Source organism: Eubalaena glacialis, chromosome 14 (genome assembly GCF_028564815.1).
Source record: "Eubalaena glacialis isolate mEubGla1 chromosome 14, mEubGla1.1.hap2.+ XY, whole genome shotgun sequence".
Classification (NCBI taxonomy): Eukaryota; Metazoa; Chordata; class Mammalia; order Artiodactyla; family Balaenidae; genus Eubalaena; species Eubalaena glacialis.
In genome coordinates, this window is record NC_083729.1 from 80355101 (window position 1) to 80367130 (window position 12030).

General features: G+C 40.1%; 1 protein-coding gene across 4 annotated transcripts in view; it reads right to left on the reverse strand.

Moving 5' to 3' along the window:
* Window positions 1–11761, reverse strand: part of LOC133104858 (E3 ubiquitin-protein ligase RNF103) — a 115132-nt gene extending 103371 nt beyond the window's left edge. The window contains exons 1-3 of one of the 4 annotated variants that reach the window (XM_061210716.1): window positions 10559–11761; window positions 7994–8133; window positions 772–812 (exon numbers count right to left, since the gene is read on the reverse strand). In XM_061210716.1, the coding sequence (XP_061066699.1) occupies window positions 807–812; window positions 7994–8133; window positions 10559–10784 (372 nt within the window). In that variant the 5' untranslated portion in view covers window positions 10785–11761 and the 3' untranslated portion in view covers window positions 772–806. Of the gene's footprint in view, window positions 1–771; window positions 813–7993; window positions 8134–9932; window positions 9991–10558 lie in introns of those variants that run through there. The other 3 variants (XM_061210718.1, XM_061210714.1, XM_061210715.1) reach the window with 3 other exon arrangements.
* Between the last annotated feature and the right edge of the window lie 269 nt (window positions 11762–12030).

The window sequence follows — 12030 nt, forward strand, 5'->3', positions numbered from 1 at the left end:
AAAGTGTAATTATGGAGCCAAGAGTCAAACACATGTTTTCTATTAAACTATGCTTGACTAAATCAATATACTACTACTATGGCATTTTTCTTAACAATCACGAAAGGTTCTAACATATGAAAAAATTACCATTAATAAATTCTACATTCTTGAACTTCTAACTTCAAATTTGCAAATAGCTTTCAAACAGTTAGGATTGGGAGAAGAAAAAAAATTTTTTTTAAATGTAGATTAACCTTCAAAATATGCAGTGACTTTTCTCAGACTTTCTAATTGTTAATACCTTTTCCCTTTATTCCTTATCTTCCTGATTTTAATGAATAGAGATACCAGTAAAAAACAAACAAAAATTATATATTAAAAACAAAAATAACTAAATGGGAACTTAATGGAAAGCCAAAAGTGTCCTATGTCTTCATGAACCCATCTGTTTGATTTATTTTAAGCCCAGGGTATACAGGCCAAGTTTATTTTCATGAATGCTATATTACTGATACTATTTAATTCAAAATTACAGCACAATACTCTGGGGGCCTCTAAACTCTCTAGGAGGAAGGGCCATTTTCACGTTCACAAAGCCTCCAGGAAGTGAAATCCCAGGTGAGTGTGTGCAATGAGTGCCTGAGAGAGGCAAGAGTTGGTGCAAATACCTCACCTCTGGTCTCTCCGCTGGGAAGTCTAACAAATTTCAAGGGCAGCAGGAGGAGAGAACGTGCATGGTGGTGACAAGTGACTTAAAGTTCACTTTATGTGCCAACACATTACTGTCCAATAACCTTTGCCATATATCATTGATACTATCATCCTCATACCTACAGAGACACACATAGGTATGTAACACTTTGTAACATAACTTTGATTCTTAATAAATACATACACAAATGTACAATTTAGGGCATTGAACAAATGGTTCTGATAGTACTTTTAAGTGAAAATAAATGGCCTTAACGAGGAAGGCACATGTTATTAAAATGCTCAGACGGTTGAGGTAACCAGGAGGAGAGCAATCTGAGGACACGGTCTCAGTAGGTGAAAGCGCTTTCTGAGGAGGTTCACACAGGTTACATTACCCAGTAAGTTCCTGGCTTCCACATTTTTCCATTGTCTAAAAGTGCTTTATAAATTTTATCTGAAGAATAAGGGAGATCAAGCAAGGCAGGCTTTTCTCTTCTCTTTTTTCTTTTCCTATCACTGAAGAGTTAATATGGTAGTTCTTTTTTCCATCAAGTAACCAAAGAAATCTTGAACTTATTTTTCAGATTACTCAGAAGGATTAAGAAATCTCTGTAAAATCATATCGCTATGCTCCCTGGTCTTTGCCCTGTTTTTTTAAAATAACTCCCCTTTCACTCCTATTTCCTGATCAAGGCTGCAAATAACCCAGACACTTCAGGTCTGTATTCATAATGACGCTGTGTCAAGGGGTTAATCAAGCGGTTGCTTTAATCAGTATAGGATTTGGCCCTCAGTCTAGGGGCATCTTTCAGTGAAGATCCTGATCACTGCACAGTCATCCAATGCTAGGAAAGGAAGTAGGAATGAGGGGGTTGTTCCAGGCACCCCTGGTTATAGGACCGACAACAAAAGTGTGTGAAGAGAGGTGCTGAATATCTCCGAGGCAGGTACATGACAATGTTTAACCCCAGGGCCTTATTTATTCAGCAAGCTATTCCAACATCTGCTTTGAAGAGTTTAGTAATTCCTGACTAAGAGAACCACACAAAAATGAAAAATCCCTTAGGCAGTGCATGAAAGCATTTTATTTGACTCTTTAGTTATATTTATGCAATTAGAAATTGCTTTGTCCAATGTCCTATATAGTTATATTATTCAACTGAAGGTTTAGCATAAATTAAATTTCGTGGAGGCCAAATTAAACAACCACTAAAAATGTTTTAACAAAATAACTCATCTGGCTTGTCACATGGCACAACAAAATACTCTAAGCCTATTACTACTGTGTCACATCAGTAAGAGTTTCCAAGTTATAGCTCACATCCAAAAGCACGCACAGTGATTCTGAATGGCATTCACTCTGCTGGTGAAAGGGGAAACATATTCCTCTGCAGTTCACGAAGGATGTTGCATTCTCTGTGGGGAATATTTTCAGAGACTAGAAAAAACTAGATGAAAGTACAGCCTGAGTTCCAAGTCTCAAGTCTGGAACAGACGTGGCAACATAGGCTAGCAGTGAAGCAATCTTTCCATCCCCCTTCCCAGGGTATCTGCCTCTCTAACCAGCATCCCTACACTTGCTCACCATTGTATTCCCTGCAGCTAGTATGGTGCCTAAGTCAGTTGGGCACTTATTAAATATTTGTGTTGAATTAAACTATTTCAGCTTTTTATGGTTTAGTAACTCATTCTCTTACTTCTGATTATATAGGTTCTCTAAAGGCTCCAAGTTTCCGATTTCCGTTATAATGAAAGTCCCTTCCCCAGCAACCTGTCATCTGGGATGTTTTCTGACAAACATTAGCATAACTAGTACCTGGCTATGCAACTGCACATCAATGTTCTTGACCCCAGTCACACACAAAGACTTCCAGTTCAGTGTACTTAAAAATACATTTTTTCCAGAAAAAAAAACTACTAGGTTTTTCCTAGTACTAATTTTCCTGGTTTCTACTTTATTGTCTAACAGTTCTTTAGGATCTCTCAAGATGGTAGCACCATCACAGACCATCTAACTTAGCTGGAAAAGGTAATCTATGCTAAGATTTTTTACTGGCCCACACATTTTAGTAAACCAAGCTGTAAGCTGTCTTATGGCACAGACTGTAGGTTATTCGTCTTTCTTGCCCTTATCACAGGTTCAGCTGGCACACATTAGATTTCAATAAATATTTGTTAGATGGTTGGATGAATGGATGAAACCAGTGGTTTGCTGGTAAATGTTTAACAACTAGCTGTCTAGAAGAAAACAGAAGCTCTGATTTCTATCATTTACTTACTTCCTTGGTGTAAATACTCCCACATGGCTGATTTCAAGTTACCAACGTGACATCTCTAACTGTGGAGCTGGGAAGGGATGTTAACAATCGTCCTTCATGAAGCAGTTTGAGCTGGCTCCAGCACAGCACTGGAAGGAACTGAGTTGGACAGTGTGAGATGCTAAGTTGCCATATTTTCTGATGTCAGTCTTGTGTAGTCCAGTTAAACTTACAAAGAAAAACTGGGCCTCAGGTTATTGCTTACTCCCTTCCACATGTATTACACTGGTATAAGAAAAAACCCACACACTTTGGCCTATTTTTTAGAGGTGGGTTTTATTACTAACCAGAACATCTGTCATTTCCCTTTTAATACTGTTAATCCCCAAACAACAACATGGAGGCTAAATTAAATAACATAACTCCATCTAAAAGGAGTGTAGAGCTATATTTTTCTGCATCTCTCAATATTTCATTATAACAGCGAGTTTCTACTTTCAAAATCATAGACCACAGGGACTTCCCCAGAGGTCCAGTGGTTAAGACTCTGTGCTTCCACTGCAGGGGGCACGGGTTCGATCCCTGGTCGGGGAACTAAGATCCTGCATGCTGCATGGCATGGCCAAAAAAAAAAAATCATAGACCAACCTAAATATATATATGCAAATTGTATAAAATCATTAAAAGTGAAGATGAATAATTGACAAAAACAAAATTCAACATCATTTAATTATTTCTTTGGTAGCCTCACTAGCTTTCTTTATGAGTAAACACAAATAAAAGCTCTTCACCAATACAAAATAAAGGATAAGATGGCTTGCCAAGTATTTCGCCTTTAGCATAGTGTCAAGAGAGGAATAAATAACTTAGAACCTCCCTGAACAAAACTACTGTCTAGGAGTAAAAAATAAACAAGTTTTAAAACAGCTAGTAACTCTTTTCAGCCAAACAGGAACTGTATTAACATAATACTTCAGTAAATATTGACCTAAAGCTTTACTTTAAATCATATGATGCTTTTCACTGCTACCTCAATTCCACTGATGTTAAATTCCTTATGACGTGACAAAGCCAGTAGAGAACAGATAGCACATCCCTCTTTGAACTTCTTTGAACAAAAGTCAAAATGTAGAAATAGAAATGTTAAGATAAGGATAAATCCATAAAACCCACAATGTACGCTAACTTCTCCATTTCAAAAGCCCATCTACTGGGACTTCCCTGGTGGCGCAGTGGTTAAGAATCCACCTGCCAATGCAGGGGACACAGGTTCAATTCCTGGTCCGGGAAGATCTCACATGTCGTGGAACAACTAAACCCATGCACCATAACTACCGAGTCTGCGATCTAGGGCCTGCGAGCCGCAACTACTGAGCCCGTGTGCTGCAACCACTGAAGCCCTCGTGCCTAGAGCCCATGCTCCGCAACAAGAGAAGCCACCACAATGAGAAGCCCACGTACCGCAACGAAGAGTAGCCCCTGCTCACCGCAATTACAGAAAGCCCGCACCCAGCAACGAAGACCCAACACAGACAAAAAAAAAAAAAAAAAGCCTGACCAAGAATCTTTTGAAAGAAAAGTAACTTCTATTTGTGACGCTAAAAAGATTGGTAGGCAGCAGAATCAAAGAATCCACAAAACTGGAAATAAAGAGCTAATGAAGGATATGAGGTCAGGTTAGGAACAAAGCAGGAAAACTTAGAATGTTAGAAAGAACTGATAGAAAAAAATGACTTGGTTCCTTCATGGATTACATAGTGTATTGTTGGTAAAGATGTCCCATACGTGTTGCTGCCTTAGAAACTAAAATTAGTTCTTTCCACCTCATATTACAGAGAATATAGGAGAGACATGGAAAAGCTTCACATGAAAAGAAGTGTGCTAACACTCTGCTTTAATGTAAGGATAATTCATGAGCAGTAATATGTCTTAAAACAATTAGGAGAAAGACATGAAGACCATTAACATGTATTATTCAGAAAATAAACTCATGAGTTACGGAGAAAATAGAAATCATAAGGGATATAGGATGAATTAATTAAATTATAGAAATTTATGTTTCCTTTTGTAGTGTCATTCCACATGCAGTGTCACCAAAAAAGATAATCAACCTAGATTATCTTTTATTATTACCAACCCATTCCAGAAAAATAATAAACTGACCAAGTGATGGAATAGCTAAGTCATACACCCATTTATTAAAGTCACATTTTCCCCAAATCAGTAAATCTAGACATCCTTTCAATGACATATAAAGTCTAAAGTGCTAATTATCAGTTATATGCTACCTAACTGAGAGTTAGGTATTCATCTGAGAGTATAATTCATCTGAATAAGAAAATGATATTGGAAACCTGGGAGGAAAAGAGGAAAGAACTTTGATGTGCTTAAATATTTCTTATCCAGGATACCTAAAATAAATGCAATATGAAGAAGACTGAATCGTTTGGGATCTATGCACCCTCACAGATTAAAAAAACGACAATGATAGAGCAAACTGAAATGAGTCAGCTTCTTTTAAAACAAATAGAAAAGAACGATAATTCAAATTGTTAAAAACTGAATTCTTGAATGTTACCCTTCACAAGAGATGAGATAAATATAATCTGAGCTGAAAGAATGACAAGCAACTGAGAGAGTATTTCTCTTCTGTTTTTAGAAGATATTTTCAATTAAAAAACAAAACAACATGGCCCTCTTTTAGGAGCTTAAACCAAAGTGTCTGTGCTGATTAGCCTAGCTAGCGAGTTCAGAGTGCTGAAGGCGCTGTGACTGAGGTTTCGATCTCAATCTTCTCAGCTGTCCTGCCAGAGACTGTTCTTCCAACCCAAGCCAGCCATTTGACAGATGTAAGCCACTGGCCCGAGGGAACACAAGCCAGAGAGTGGTGATCAGTGCAAATCTTGAAGGTCACTGGAAAAATTGTGTCTTACTGCACCATTGACTATTGATGCCTATGAAGTTTAAAAAAACATTTTCAGAGAAAAATAATTCAGTGATTAGAATTTATAATGTTTACATTCACTACCATTCATTACTTGTTCTTCACTTCATTCAAGTATCACCTTATCAGGGAATTCTTTGCCACTCTCTTGTCTCCTTACCCTGCTTATTTTTCTTCTTAGCACTTTCCACTAACTGATGTTATATTAAATATTTATTTAGTTAGTGCCTCCCTCTCCCAACTGGAATGTGAGCTGCCTGGAAGAGCAAGGACTTAGCCTGTTGTATGCTCCTGGTGTATCTCCAGAGCCTGGTGTACAATTAACTGCTGAATGAACTGTATGAATTTTGTAACATCTTAAGGGAGTTTAACCCATGCTTATCTTTAATATGACATAGAAAAATAGTAGACCATTTATAAGCCATCTATAAGCCATTTATAATGCTAATTAGTGAAGCAGAATGTGTTCGTTGTCTATAGGCAGCACTCTATATACCAAAAGAATTTCCAGACTTTTGACATAGCTTTTTCCAACTTTGGAAGGTGTTCAGCATCTTTACCATTCATCTCTATGGGACCGTTCAATGTGTGGACAAACATGAGACATAGGACATAGGGCAGTGGGACTGGCTATTCAGTTCAATCTCAGTAATAAAATTGAAGTTACCAAAACCAATAAGTCTTCTTCGATCAAACTATCAGAAATAAATATCTGGGAAAAGAAATAGAATAACTATTTATAAATTAAGGCTTTAAAGATGCTACAGTTTATTTTTTCAATACCAATAATTTAACACAGAAATAAACTAGAATTTGATGGATAATGTATAGACAATACCCATACCCTCCTCCCAGTTTCTCTGTTTGCTAGACTTAAAAAATGCCGAATTAGATTATCTGGAGGGTAAAAGGTCAAACACAATAGGAAGGTTGTAAGTAAAGGAAAGGTCATGGATATCCAATGCAATCACCTGAAGAATTCCCAAACGTCAACCCGTTAGCCCAGTGGACTATAGTACTATTCTATCTTCTTTAGGTGTATATGTATTTATTTGAGGCCATGTGCAACAGAATATCTATCTATCCACAATCATATTGCAAATCAGTGACAGGACCAGATCTGCAAATAAGGTGTCTGGACTCAATAGCTTTTTCTACCCTATTTTGCAGTCATTGTTCTCAGAAAGAAATATGAAGCAGCAATTATTTTGTTGCTGAACAAAATATACCCTGAACCAAACTTTGCCAACCCCAATGTGAAATAACAAGAACACTGGACAAGAAATGAGGGGTCCTGGGATTTGATTCTGGTTCAAGAATCATAATTTTAGCTGAATTCATGTTGCTAATTTACTTAATATGTTACTTTAAGTGAACTTATATTTTAAAAAATTTAAATAACTTTAGACTTTCCCTAAGCAATATTTATGAAATTACATGTTCAATATAATATTGATTTTTCTAATTTACATAAAAATACACAAATGATAATGTGTGCCCACTCATTCACCATGAGTGGCACATAAGCCACACTTTGGGAAGCATAAAAGATGATTTTTAAGGCCCTTCATAGTTCTAAAATTCTAATATGCTAATTAAATCTCACAGTTTTGATAGCATAAGAGCTAGGGTTTAAAATTATAATCTCATCAATTTCATGAGCAAAGTAATAAGTGCCCCCATCATTCCCCACAATAGTTCTTCCTCTATAGGCACAAAGTTGGCTATACTTCTTTCTTTAGAAACAAAAATGACTTGGATCACTGAATTAAAAACTGGAGTTAACAAAAGCTGAGAGAAACAGCACAAATCACTAAATAAAAGGAATATATATGTGTTTCTTACTTTATAATGCAGATCCAACAACTAAAATGGATTTGCTTCTGCTGATTCTAAACAAAACAGTCAACCCTCTTTCCCCAACACTTCCCTTCCCCCACTCTTTAATTAATTTTCATTTTTGTTGGTCTGCAAAACCTCTTTAAGGGGACACTGGAGCCTCCCTGTGAGAAGTGAGTTATGTCTAAGAAACATGACACAAGTACACAGAAGTGTCACCAGCTGGTGACTACTATTTTGGTAAAAATAATTTCACTTCTATCACTGTTTCTAATACCTGAACCAGCCAGATGCCATCTTTTGTGTCTTCTACAAGCTCATAGAAGTGCATTTCACCACTGAAATTGGTACTAGAAACAGATTCAGATGCTTCTTCTTCTTTGAGTGCAGAATAAAGCTCACCTTCCATCAGGTCACCTGAAGACAAGAAAAAATAACACTAATAAGACTGCAAAAATCTCATGTTCCCAACTTCAATGATAAATGCTATTTTATACTGTTAAAAAATTATGTCATTGTACTTTCATTGCACTCTACAGAAAAGTAGAACCTGAATACACCTATTTAAGATTCATACATTTAGTAAATATGTAAGAAGAACCTTCTATGTGTCAGGCAAAAATGAACAAAACAGATAAAAATCCATCTCCTGATGGAGTTTATATTCTAGTGGCATCATCACATAATTTATTAGGAAATTACTGAATTTATACCAGCCCAAAAAGCCATCAGAATATTATTTAGTTTTTGTCCAGGCATCAAATAATTTTTAAACAGCATGATTTATATACTTCTGACTTACAAGAATTAGAAATGGGTTTACAAAATTTGCTATCACCACCTGTGTAACATAGCAACAGGGCTTACATGACTTGGAGGTTAGATACAAAAGTTTACCTATAAGAACAAATTCCATATTCATACACAAATTTACAGTGTAAATTTACACCTTGTATCATCAAATAAAAAGTAAAGAAAAACATGCCAAATTATTTTAACTTTTGTCTTAAATGTTAACAATGCAAAAACAAGCACTGTATCATGACAGCAGCAAAACCATTCACAACAAATATTTAAATTATAAAGTTAAATTGCTATACCAAGACCTCTCTGCTATAAAATGTGTGATCTGAGTCATATTTTTGTGAGCTGTGTGTATTCTTTAAATATTATGTGCACTCCTTGTACACTCAAAGTTACAAGTATTTTTAGGCCCAGAGGAAGGCAACACTAAATAAAAGTCACAAGAAAAAAAATGTGGTATCAAATTACTTTACCATGAAAAATGATTTGGCTTGGGCAGTTAAGGTACTTTTCACTTCTAAACCTAGAAAGTTTTTTTATTAGAGATCTTCTACTTTACTTTATTCCCCCTACCCTACATGCCAGCCATGGTAGTAATAAAAGTCACCATAAACCAGTCAGTAAACAAGAGGCACAATTTTATGCAAATAACACACAATTTTATGTTTTCTCTAAAGAAAAATGCATCACTTTTACAGAGAGTGTTCCCTCCTCTATCCCAGTAGTGATCTTAACCTTAACCTGCAAATACAAGAGTGCTCAAGTCCTCTGGAGTTAGTATTCTTGTCTATCATACTACATGGCTATAAGATACTAAATAAGGAAAAAAAAATTGTCTTGCAAAAGACACAGCTGACAGATATACTTGAAACAACAAAAAAAGATAACTATCAGTTTCAATTGCTTCCTACAGCAACCCAGAATGCCTTTCTCAAATTACAGTACATTCCCCTTCCAGGAAGTGTATCTAAACCAAGATATATTTTGTCCAGGGGTGAAAATAATTAAGCACATTTCTCACCCAGTCCTACCCCAAAACCAACAGTTATTGAAAATGCATTCTTTAAGATGTTAAATATCTCTTAGCTCAATTCTATCCATATGTCTCAACCCATTTAAGCTGATGCAGCCCCTGTGGCACAGAAGGGAAAAAGTAGTTTACACCCAAGATATAAGAATTAAAAAAAAAAATCCTTACAGAAATACAAATAAACTCTTTCGAAACAAACAAGATAGGCATTCACAAAAAATATTCACCTTATTTTCACCAAATTTAAAGTATGAAAAGCTAATACTGTGCCCTGTACACTTTCTCTGTATTTAAACTCATTATTTAAAATTTAAATCTTAGAAAAAATTTTTTCTATTTAATTTTGTATCTATATGACATGATGGATGTCCACTAAACTTACTGTGATAACCATTTCATGATGTATGTAAATCAAATCATCGTGCTATACACCTTAAACTGCACGTCAACTATATCTCAATAAATCTGGAAGAAAAAATAAAATAAAAAACATATAAAATAAAATTTAAATCCTAGGCCTAAATGCCTCTTTGATATTAAGTATTCCAATGATGTTTCTCCCTCCGGGTAACTTGTTATTACTACGGTGACAAATGCTGCTATCTACACGCAACGTTTTGGGGTTTCTCTTATGTACTTATGAATTTCAACTGACAAATAATGCTTTCCAATTTGTTTGTAACAGGTTGACATTTCCGAAATTTGAGAAAAACCCTCAATTTAGTAAACAACACTAAGAAGCTGCACTTTAAACTGTTATTTTAAAATAACCTTAGGAAGACACACCAACACCCCTACAAATAATTCCAGCCCAGCCCCCTCCCAAAAACTGGGATTTACTTTTTTTTTTTTGGTAGAAAACCTGGACAAAGGAAACCCAGGCAGTTCTGGAAGTAGTCTGCTTAACCCTTCCAGGTACCGCCTCATTCTGGGGGAGCACCAGGTACGAGGAAATACGGGTCGTCCCCTCCTCCGAGTGGAGGGGACCCTCGGGGAGCCGATACTCGCCTGATTTTTCCACCAGTTCCCGGACATCCTTCTTCTCGGGCAACCCCGAGTACCCCAGCCCCCGGCACTCCAGAATGGTCTTCAGCTTCCTGAAGCTGAGCGCCACCGGATCCACCAGCTGGGTGGCAAAGATGCCAGTTTCGTACCACACAATGGCCTCAAAAAACCTGGCCAGGACGAACAGGACCAGAAAATAGAGGAGCAAGAAAAAAAGCTTCAGCCACATCTTCCCCTGCGTCTTCGCTCTTTTCAGAGAGCTCAGAACACGGAGGAGAGGAGGGGAGACTGGGGGAGTGTGGGCGAGGGCACCAGCTCGGCGTGGGGTACGGCGCCCGCCGCCGTCACTGCGGGGCCATCCCCGGCGGGAGGCAGGTGGACTGCGCGGGGGTGAGGAACAGACCAGGAGGGGCAGAGGCGCAGAGCCTCGCGCGGGGCCTTCCAGTCAAGAGGCGAGAAAAATAAAGGGGGAAAAAATTTAAAAGTCCACCCATGAAACCCCGAAAGGAGAGAGGCGCGGGGAGAGCCCGCGGGTAAGAACAAGATGAGGGCCGATTCCCCGGGCGGGGGGCACTGGGATGTGGCGGGGTCGGCCTTCTAGCACCGTAATCTCAAGGGGGGAGGGGGGAGGCCAAAAAAATCATTCAGATTCACAAAGGAAGAGGGGGCCGGGCTGCAGGCTGCGGCCGGAGGGGCGGCGGTCCCGGGAGGCTGTTGGAGTCGGCCGGGCTGAGGCCGGGCTCCCGCGGCGGCAGTCAAGAGGGCGCGGTGCTCGGCGGGGCCAGGCCCGGGGCCCAGCGCCCAGCGCAGGGAGGACCGGCCGCTGCAGCGCCGCGCCCGGCGCCCAGGCCCCAGGCCCCGCCGGCCGCGAAGGCTCCACGAGAAGCGCGGCGGGGAGCGGCGGCGGCGAGTGCAGGTTCGCTCAGGCCGGCGGGCGGCGCCTTTCAGGCAGGCGGGCACCGCGGCCCGGCCCAGGAGGGGGCGTCGCAGTCTCTGCAGAGGGAAATGGGGCGCGCGAGGCGACGGTCCCGGAGAAAAAACGCAAAAATAGGCCCGAGACGTCTCCCCGGGGCGGCTCTCGGGCTGCCTCCTGGTCACGCAGCGCTCGCCCCGCTCGGATGGGCGGCGCGGGTCCCAGCCGCCGTCCCCGATACCCCCTCCCCCGCGCGAGGCCGCTGCCGTCGCCTCGGGACTACAGGATCCTCGGCGGCCACGGCCCAAACCGAGACATAACAACTGACGTCGGCGGCGGGGCGGGGCCTCGGGCGGGGCCACAAGGGGAGCGCCCGCAGGGCGGCGGTGGGGAGGAGAGGGCGCGGGGAAGGAAGGGGGCGCCCAACCCTGGGGGCGGGAGAGCGGCGCGGAGCCGCAGCCTCGACGCGGTCTCCTCTGCGCTCCCGAAGTTGCTTTTCCAGTGTCTCCTCCTCTCTCTTTCCTTTTGCCCTGCAGATGTTTAGTAAGTGATTTTGTCTGAG